This window comes from Trachemys scripta, chromosome 4 (assembly GCF_013100865.1).
Source record: "Trachemys scripta elegans isolate TJP31775 chromosome 4, CAS_Tse_1.0, whole genome shotgun sequence".
Taxonomy (NCBI): Eukaryota; Metazoa; Chordata; order Testudines; family Emydidae; genus Trachemys; species Trachemys scripta.
Genome location: NC_048301.1, coordinates 140,413,058 through 140,422,382, shown reverse-complemented (window position 1 = coordinate 140,422,382; position 9,325 = coordinate 140,413,058). Strand labels below are relative to the sequence as shown.

Sequence of the window (9,325 nt, the reverse complement as noted above, 5' to 3'; positions counted from 1 at the left end):
TTTGGGGAGTGGGTGGATTTTCAAAATGTTCTTTTCTGTCTTTAGCAACTGGTTTTAATTTTTTTGTTTGTTTCACTCTGAATTCACCCAAACAGTTCCGAATACAGAGGCTTTTCTTTGCTTTATTTTTAAACAGGAAATTAAGTCAGTACACGGGTCCATAGATTTTAAGGCCAGAAGAGGTCATGATTATCAGATAGTCTCATGTCCTGCATGCCACAGATCAGAATATTCCAATCATTCCTACAGCGAAGGGAATTATTCATTCCTATGGGAGGGCCTGTTTCTTAATCTGTGGCTGTGATAGCAGTTTCAGTTTAAAACATGTTTATTCTGTCCATATTCTTTTGCTGTTTTCCCATGGTATTAAGGTGCATCCAATCAAGATGTGTCTGTCCTGGTCTACAAGGTCTGGGCAGAGGGTATGTGGGCTATAGAGAGAGAGGTAGATATGTAGGTCTGACATGAGTAGAATTAATAGTAATATTTGACTGATACTAATATAGTCACTGGAACAACAGTTTTGAATTTCAAATGTATCTTCTGTGCAGTTTTGCAGTTACAAATCAAATAATTAGTTTCTGTCTCTGTATGTTCCCTCTTAGGGAATTCTCTGCTGGTAATTTCTTTAATTCCCCTATGAGGAACAAGGCAATGCACTTGGGCGATTATGACGCTGGTTCAAAATAATCACCCTGGCTCTGGCAGCAAAACAAAAAGGAAAATTCCAGGGAGGTTACACTTCCAGGTGCCTCCATCTCAGGACGTGAGGCGATCAATTTAGTGTAATTGACCCATCTCTCCAGAAATGGTATTAGCTTCTGACCATTTTAATAAGCTCCTGGTGGGCATGATTAGAAAGTTTGTGCCTGCCAAGTTGAGACTGCGTAACTTGGCAAGCAAGTTTGGAAGTGTTCCACTGTGCATCATTGAAACCTGAATGTGTTTCAAAGACATTGCAAACATTCATTGAACTTAGTAGGGTGGAATCTGCATTTTTGCAGAAGACCCTCCCTTGCTTCCCAGGACACCCTCATCAGTGAGATAACTTCCAGGATGAACCCAGCCTGTGGAAAATGTGGGGACAGTGTTGAGTATAGGGGCCCCCTGCAGCTGTTGGCTCTCCCCCAGACACAGGACCCTGGAGGACAGTAGGCCCTGTCGATGGTTCTCCAGGTGCTTGTGGATCCACCCCCATTTCTTGCTCCCCTCCGCCAGCCAGCCAGCCCCCCTGCTCTCAGACTGGATCAGAGCCAGGACCCCTTAGAGGGGAAAGGCCCTGTGTCCCATTCCCCACCCCTCTGAGCCAGCCAGTGCCCCCTGGATCAGGGGCCCCCGTAACACAGCAAAGGCCCTATATCCCAGAACCTGAACCCATTCCTGTATGCCATGTGGCTTTCCCCAAACCCATGGATGGCACTTTACTCTTCAGCACCCGAAGCGTCACCCCTTACAGTTCAAGAGCACCCCCCCCAGCCGCTCAAGGATTAAACATGCTCCCAATTTTTTGGGGGTGGGGGGGGGTTAACACTTTGTGCCCTGCCCTAGAATCCCCACCTCTCCCACCCAAAACCTACATGTTGCACACAGCAAAATGGCTCAGGGCCCCCAGCCTGGCGAGCCCAGGCCTGGATGGGTGAATCACTCTGGTTCCTGCTCACCCTACCACAAAGCTTTGCTCGCTGGACCCTCCCTCAGGGATCCCAGGACCGAGCAGGGCCCAGAGCCTGATCACCAGAGGAAACTATGTCCTTGCATGATCCAGTCCCTGCTCCCAAGGTCAGGCCCCATCACCAGGCTCCGAGCCACTCTGAGCTCATTGTCCATCTCTCCGCAGCAAGGGAAGCACCGCAAAAAAGCTCCACACAGGGTCTGCATGACGATTAGCCTCATGCCGTAACTGCACACCTTTCCCACCCCTGTAAGACTGGCTCAGCAGGGTGGAAATGCAGACACCTCTAGACTCTCCTCCCAAAGCTGGGAATGGAACCCAGGAATCCTGACTCCCAACTCTCCTGATCTAAACTAAAAAACTTCCCTTCCCAAGCTGCAAATAGAAACCAGGAGTCTTGACTGCCTTCTCTCCCCACCCTATTAGGCCCCACTCCCAGAGCCAGGAATAGAACCCAGAAGTCCTAGCTCCCAGCCCAGCTCCTAACCCAGGAGACCCCACACTCCTCCCAGAGCTGGAACTAGAACCCAGGAGTCCTGTCTGAAGCTTAATCTCCCCCCATTTCCTAGCAAAGATTTCAAATCTCAGGCCCTAAACACTTGCCTCAAGACAACTAGTTAATCTATGAGGAGTTGTAGTAATAGCAACACCTGCAGCATCTCAGCAGGCCTGGTGGACTCTTCTTCCTCCAGAGCCCATCACGTATCTATTAACGCCACCAAATGAGCACAGCTGCTCTGACAGCCTCAGCAGGGCTGCCATCAGAGGCCCTCCAGACCATTAAAACCACACAGGTTTCCTTACACAGCCTGCTGATTCTGGTGGCCAGGAAAAGGAGTAGTTGGAAGGCCTCTCTGTAACCCCTAGAGCTGGGGAAAAAGGGAGCTCAGTCTCTGTGGCCTGGTTAACCCCCAGCCTCCCCTCTGAGGTTTGTGAGCAAGGGGACCAGTTCATATCAACTGTGGTGAATTTTGGGAGGTGAACACATTTGCCCTACACACTGGGCTGAGAACCCACCAACTCATTAAACACAAGGTAACAGATTTGGGGGCCAAGAGGGGAAAGATCCTGCATGCCATTCCCAGATCTCCTCCCACCCCTGCCCCTGGACAGCTAGCCCCCTGGTCTTGGGTCAGATTGGAACCAGCTTTCCCCAGAAGGGGAAGGTTCCCCATACCCTATTCCCAGTATCCCCTTGTCAGAAGCCAGAACCTCCCCATCTCCTGCTTGTAGAAACCCCACTCTGACATGCCCTCCTCACATAGGGTTGCCCGCAATCCCTTATTCAAAAGGACATCCCTTATTTTTTCATCTCCTTACAACAAGATCAGGTGTTGCTGAGCATTGCAAAAAGCAACAAGAAATACCCCTGGTGAAGGTAGGTGAGTCCTGCTTATTATTGGTAGTATTATTAAACTACAACTGATGATGATGATGATAATACTGGGAGAAGGGGTGGGGCAGGGTGCTATGAAAACAGTCCCTTATATTCGAAATACAATGTTGGCCTATCCTGACACTGCCCTCCTGCCAGCTCTTGCTAGGACTATCAAAAGCAAGAGAGTTGCTGTCCAAGGAAACATGTCTTAGGGTGGGGGTGGGGCAGGAACAGAGTTGAATTTTAGCTCTAATACAGAGAGAGTGCTTGATGACTGTGAGAAATCAGCTGGTGAGAGTTAACACAGAAACATTGAGAGACCAGGATGTGTGAACCACAGAAGTGTGTGTGTGTGTGTGTGGGAGGGGGTTAATATCCTGAAGTAGGAAGTTCCACAGATTAATTATGTACTCAGGAAAAGAGAAACTTGCTCTTTCATATCAGCTGCATTCAGCTTCTCCTCCCCTCCCCCAAGGGAATGTCTAGGTGAGGTCCTGTGGTCACAACCCCAGTAGATGATTCTCAATCACATGCACACCCTTGTGGGGACAGGGATTTAGGACATTGTACTCTCTCAAATACCTTCCCTTTAAAGGGTGGGTGTTTGCTGGAGTGCCCTTAATATAGGAGAGCCTCTGAGGCGGAGCTAAGGCCCTCTAGCCCCACCCACAAATAGCCTGACTCTGCCTCTCTGTATAAAAGACCATGCTCAGGTAGTAGTGGTTTCCTTTAGAGTAAAGGGTGGAGTTTATAAGGTAGGACTGTGTTTATAGGCAGTCTTAAGGAGGAGTGTTGGATAACTTAAGATAATCCTATATCTATGGGCTTTTGTAGGGAAGGGCTGAGAGTTAGGGCTTCTGTGGTCTGTTCCCAGTTTTGGCTGGGGAGTAGGGTCTGGCTGGGGCAGCGATGTCTGGGAACTAGAATTCCTGGTTTCTGCTCTCTATGAAGAGAGCTTTAAGAAAGGACATTGTCACTCCTAGCAGGGAGATTCAGGCATAGAATGAGTATGAAGCCTGTTTTCACTAATCCACTAGACCCTCTTAGACCTGGGTATAGAACCTAGGAACCCTGGCTTCTAGTACCCTCCTTCTCTGTCCCATAGACCCTTTCCCAGGTCTGAAGAAGGGCTCTGTAGAGCTGGAAAACTTGTCTCACCAACAGAAGCTGGTCTAATAAAAACATCTTATTTATCTTGTCTATCCATAGACCCTATGATAGCAATTTCACACAATATCCTGCACAAACCTTACTGAATTACGTGAAAACTTATTGAATTAAATGTATGTATCATTGTGTGCTAGGGATTGTATTTAATTCCATGGGACATGAGGACTGTTGCCCTCCAAAAATTAAGAACAGGTTGAAGAGGCAAATTCACTCAAGTTGTAACACCTCCAGAGAGCTACCACCACCACCTGGAGAGAGGCTTACTTATACTCATTCAAACTAGGTTCTTCAAGGCCCGATGGACAAAGAAGGGACATTTAGTTAAATAGCCTTAATTAAAACTGATTCAGAGCCTTATTTCTAGTGCTCCAAACAGACAGGACCTTGTCTCGAAGGGCTGCCTCAATCCTTCCTGGGAAGGTTTGGAAGGACATGTCCCAGTCTGTTCATTTGTTCTGAGCAAAAGGTGTTGTGAGCTTGTAACCACAGAAAAAACACTTGGTGGCAAGGTTTGAAGGACAGTTCAGCGTCCAGAGCCCTTGTTGGAGCTGGGGTGATCTTTGGTGAGGTTATTAGCATGCATGTAGGTTCTTTTATTGCTTTTAATGTTTTCTCTATAATGCTTTCCCTGTGAGAATGAATTTTCTTGCTTAGACAGAATGGTGTGATAACTTATAACTGTGGCAATTACACTGTTTTCTATCTCTAAGAAGAAAAATAAAGCAGGTTGGCTTAGGCAGTCTGGCTTGCTGAGGAATTCACAGTGTAGGTAGGGAACTTTGGAGCCTCAGAAAACCCCAGTCAAGAGGGAGAGAGATGTGCATCTCCACCCAAGAGAGGTGACAGCTGCAGAGCTGGAAACCTAAAAGCAGGTGTCCTTGCTGGACCATACAGAGGGGTTACAAGTTCAATGGCCCTAAATGAGACAGACTCCACTCCCCTTGTAATTTCTCTGGAGTTTACTCTTAAGGACTTGCCTTAATCACCACCACCCCCACTCAGGTTTTAGTTCCCATAGGAGTTGTGGGAACCCTCCCCCTGGAGTAGAAAACAGTAATACATAAACCATTCATATAATGAAATTTAATATAATGGTCCCAAAGATACTGCCCAGGGTTGCAATATCTGTCACACCAGATCTCCTGAGTGTCTTATCTGTTGAACCATGCCACCTCTCTAAAACATTATTCTTAAAACTTGAACACATTAGAGTTTTGATTTTCATGATAAAATTACATAGAGTGGAAGGGAATGCAAAACATGATCAAATTATTCATCAAAGCTGCTGAGAGAACTTTCTTCTCTCTAACATTCTCCCCAGGGCGTCCTTCACCTCCTTGTTCCTCAGGCTGTAGATGAGGGGGTTCAGCATGGGGATCACCATCGTGTAGAACACAGAGATCACCTGGTCCTGCTCCAGTGAGGAGGTGGAACTGGGTCGTAAGTAGGTAAAGAACGTCGTCCCATAGAATATAGCCACGGCTGTCAGGTGGGAGGAACAGGTGGAGAAGGCTTTGCGCCTGCCCTCAGAGGAGCGGATCCTGAGTATGGCAGCGGTAATATACAGATAAGAGAAGAGGATGATCAGTATGGTAGTCAATTGTATGGAACCAGCAAAGATAGAAAGCAGCATTTCATTGGTGTGAGTGTCGGTGCAAGAGAGCCGCATGAGCGGAAGGACATCACAAAAGTAGTGATCGATTACATTGGGCCCACAGAAGGACAGCTGAAAGGTGCAGCTGGTAAACATGGTTGCATTTGCAACCCCAGCCATGTAGGAGCTAGCCAAGAGCCAGATGCAGGACCTCTTGGATATGATGAGCCTATAGAGGAGTGGATTACAGATGGCCACATAACGGTCATAGGCCATCACCGCAAGGAGGAAAGACTCAGAGGTGACAAAGACAAAAAAAAAATACAGCTGTGTAGCACATCCAACGTAAGAAATGGCCTTACTCTCCCTTGAGAAGTTCACCAGCACCCTGGGGGTGATGGATGAGGAATAGCCAAGGTCAACAAGTGACAAGTTGCTGAGCCAGAGATACATGGGGGTGTGAAATCGGGAGTCCCTCCAGATTAGGCCAATCATCCCCAAATTCCCCAGCAAGGTGAGAACATAGATCACCAGAAATAGGAGGAAGAGAACAACCTGCCGTTCTGGATGGTCAGTGAATCCTGCAAGGATGAATTCAGTCACGGTGGTGTCATTTCCCCGGGTCATTGTTTCACACAGGCTTTGAGGACAGACATGCACAGAGGGAATTTCTGTATAAATAAAAAAGTGTGAGGCCCCAGAATTCCGTATGACCAATGACAGCATTTTTGTCCATTTGAGACCCTTGTTCGCTGAAAGTAAGAATATTTTTACCCATGTGTGCGTATCTCATTCTTTCTCTTTCGATGTGGACAATCTGTAAAGAGCAACTATTAGCACTATGCTACAGTTTTTTGCCGACTTGATTGCCAGAAGGTGACATTCACTGTTGGCTCAGTTGAAAAACCTTTCCCCCCATAGCAGAAATCAAGGGAGTTTACATTAGAGGTGGGTGATTTGTTTTTGTTTTTTGTTTTTTTTTTTGTTTGGTGGCTGATCTGAAAAATCCCAAAATAACAGCAACTTGTTCCATCCTCCCCCCAAAAAAATCATTTACTTGTCAGGTTTTTACCCTTTGCTCCCTTGGAATCTGTGGAACTCCTTGCTTGAGGAGGTTGTGAAGGCTAAGACTGTAACAGGGTTTAAAAGAGAACTAGATAAATTCGTGGAGGTTATATCCATTAATGGCTATTAGCCAGGACGGGTAAGGAATGGTGTCCCTAGCCTCTGTTTGTCAGAGGGTGGAGATGGATGGTAGGAGAGAGATCACTTGATCATTACCTGTTAGGTTCACTCCCTCTGGGGCACCTGGCATTGGCCACTGTCAACAGACAGGATACTGGGCTGGATGGACATTTAGTCTGACCCAGTATGGCCGTTCTTATGTTCTTTTTTTAAAAGTTACATCTAACGCATTTTTTTAAAATAAAACGGCATTTCCAAACAAAACCTTGAAACACATTGTTTCAAAAATGTCAAAATGAAATATTTCACCTTTTTATTTTTTTCCTCCCTGAAACTATTTGCTGAATTTGACACAAGTCTGCCAGCAGCTTCGGGTGATGCAAAACTGCATTTTTGGGTGAATAAATTATTCAGAACAATGGGAAAGGTACACAGTTTGCCTGATCACCAGGTAAGGGTGACCAGATGTGGGCGAGGTTGTTAATTTGTCTTGCTAAGGTCAGATGCTCTGACCCTAGAGTAAGCAGGGGATTAGAATCTACTCAGGTATTTTAATCACAAAAGAGATTAAAGACCAACTTATTTTAAACGTTAAATTCTCCTGTGATACTTTCCAGGAGTATCCAGGGCTGTGAGGTGCCTCAGCACCACCTACCCTTAGCATGAGGAAGTCTTGTCTGCACTGGCTCTAGACCTGAATTCACCAGCCTGTGGCAAGACAAGTACTGCCTTCCAGGCCTTGCTTTCTCTGTGCAGGTTACCCATAAGCAGACACTAAGCCCCCAAATCTTCTGAGTGTCCCTCTGGTGTACTCAGCCCCTGTTCCACTGAACACGCAAAGAGCTCTCAGCCTCGCTACTCCCAAAGAAATTGTACACAGCTGCTTGCAAGACACACCTTAGGATCACCACACTACTTAACACACAGCACTTAGATATATAGAAAACAAGAATAAATTGATTATCAAAGAACAGAGATTCAAGTGATAGAAAGTAAGATAATTGGAACCAGTTACTTATAAAACAAAATCATAACATGCTTCCTAGAGCCTAAACTTAAGTAACAAGGCACAACAATGTCAAAAGACAGGCCTCAGAGCTTGAATCCATAACTTTATTAAAACCATGATGTTTAGTGTCTAGCAAAGACTCTGGATTTATGGGTTATTACACTGATCTGTAACCCACTAATCCCGGTTTTGTACTTTTTGCAGAGGTGTTAACAAGCCACTTCACCTTGAATGGTCTCTTACAATATGTGTTAATTCCTTATGCTAAACAAGCTGTTCCACCTTGTGTTTAGCTGTGACGCTCTAAGTTGCTTTCCCAGATCTGAAGAAGAACTCAAAAGCTTGTCTCTTTCACCAACAAAAGTTGGTCCAATAAAAGACGTTATCTCACCTGCCTCGTCTCTCAAGGTGTTCCCTCTATTACCCACAAGATAGCTTAGCCCAGCATTTTCAACCAGTTTGGCTGAGATCCCTTCTCCTAAAACCAAGCCCGCTAGCAGCTTGTCCTCACAGGTTGAAGGAATAATTGGGGGTTAATCTGCATCCCAGAAGTGGTTTCAAAGATCCTTACCCTTACACAGGTTACCCCTGTTGTTGTTTTTTCCTGCAGCTTCCGTCATCTATTGATTAGCCTTTTGCTCAGACTGCAAATAGTGTCCATACTGTAATTAATTTGCACATGACCAGTTACAGTGAGATAAGCATCACAGGAATATGTGGATTACTTTTTAGTGACCTGTGTTAAGTCACAAACCTAGAGACCCTATTTTTTTGGTATACAAACATAAGTCTTCACATATTTTACATACATACGTACAACTCGCAATGATTATGATGACCAGTGGGGCACAGGCTTTCATTAGAGAGCTTACATGATAAAATCTGGTGGACTAGTGTGTTGATATCAGACCCAGAGGTTTCCTTGTGTATCTATGTGCCCTCTGCTAGTTGGTATCAAGAGATTTTTAGGTCACATTTCCCTCTTGGCCAAGTCTAGTAACTTCAGAATAAGTCCTTTGGAAGCTGATTTCTGTGACCCTTACACTCCCCGTATTGTGTTGCCAGGGCTAACGCTGTTGCTTTGCTGTGAATGATCCTTGTGGTCAGTTCTGGTGCTTCCTCCTGGAAATCTCATAGGAATTATTAATCTCTACCCAATGCAGGGCCATTGCAAACCCAGTCAAGCTCAGAAGGTGAACTGGGATTTATACACTACCCATTGGGATCCCATGAGGAGGCCTCTTACAAGGGGGCGAGAGGAGAAAGGACTCAGAGTTTGGGAGGACAGTTAATACCGACAGCACATGAAATTAATCA

At 45.8% G+C, this 9,325-nt stretch overlaps 1 protein-coding gene across 1 annotated transcript; it reads right to left on the bottom strand.

The window, feature by feature from the left end:
• Positions 1-5,496: 5,496 nt before the first annotated feature.
• On the bottom strand, positions 5,497-6,441 carry LOC117876286 (olfactory receptor 151-like). The gene has a single exon (XM_034768298.1). It carries the CDS (start codon positions 6,439-6,441, stop codon positions 5,497-5,499), a length of 945 nt encoding a protein of 314 aa, XP_034624189.1.
• Positions 6,442-9,325: the final 2,884 nt, after the last annotated feature.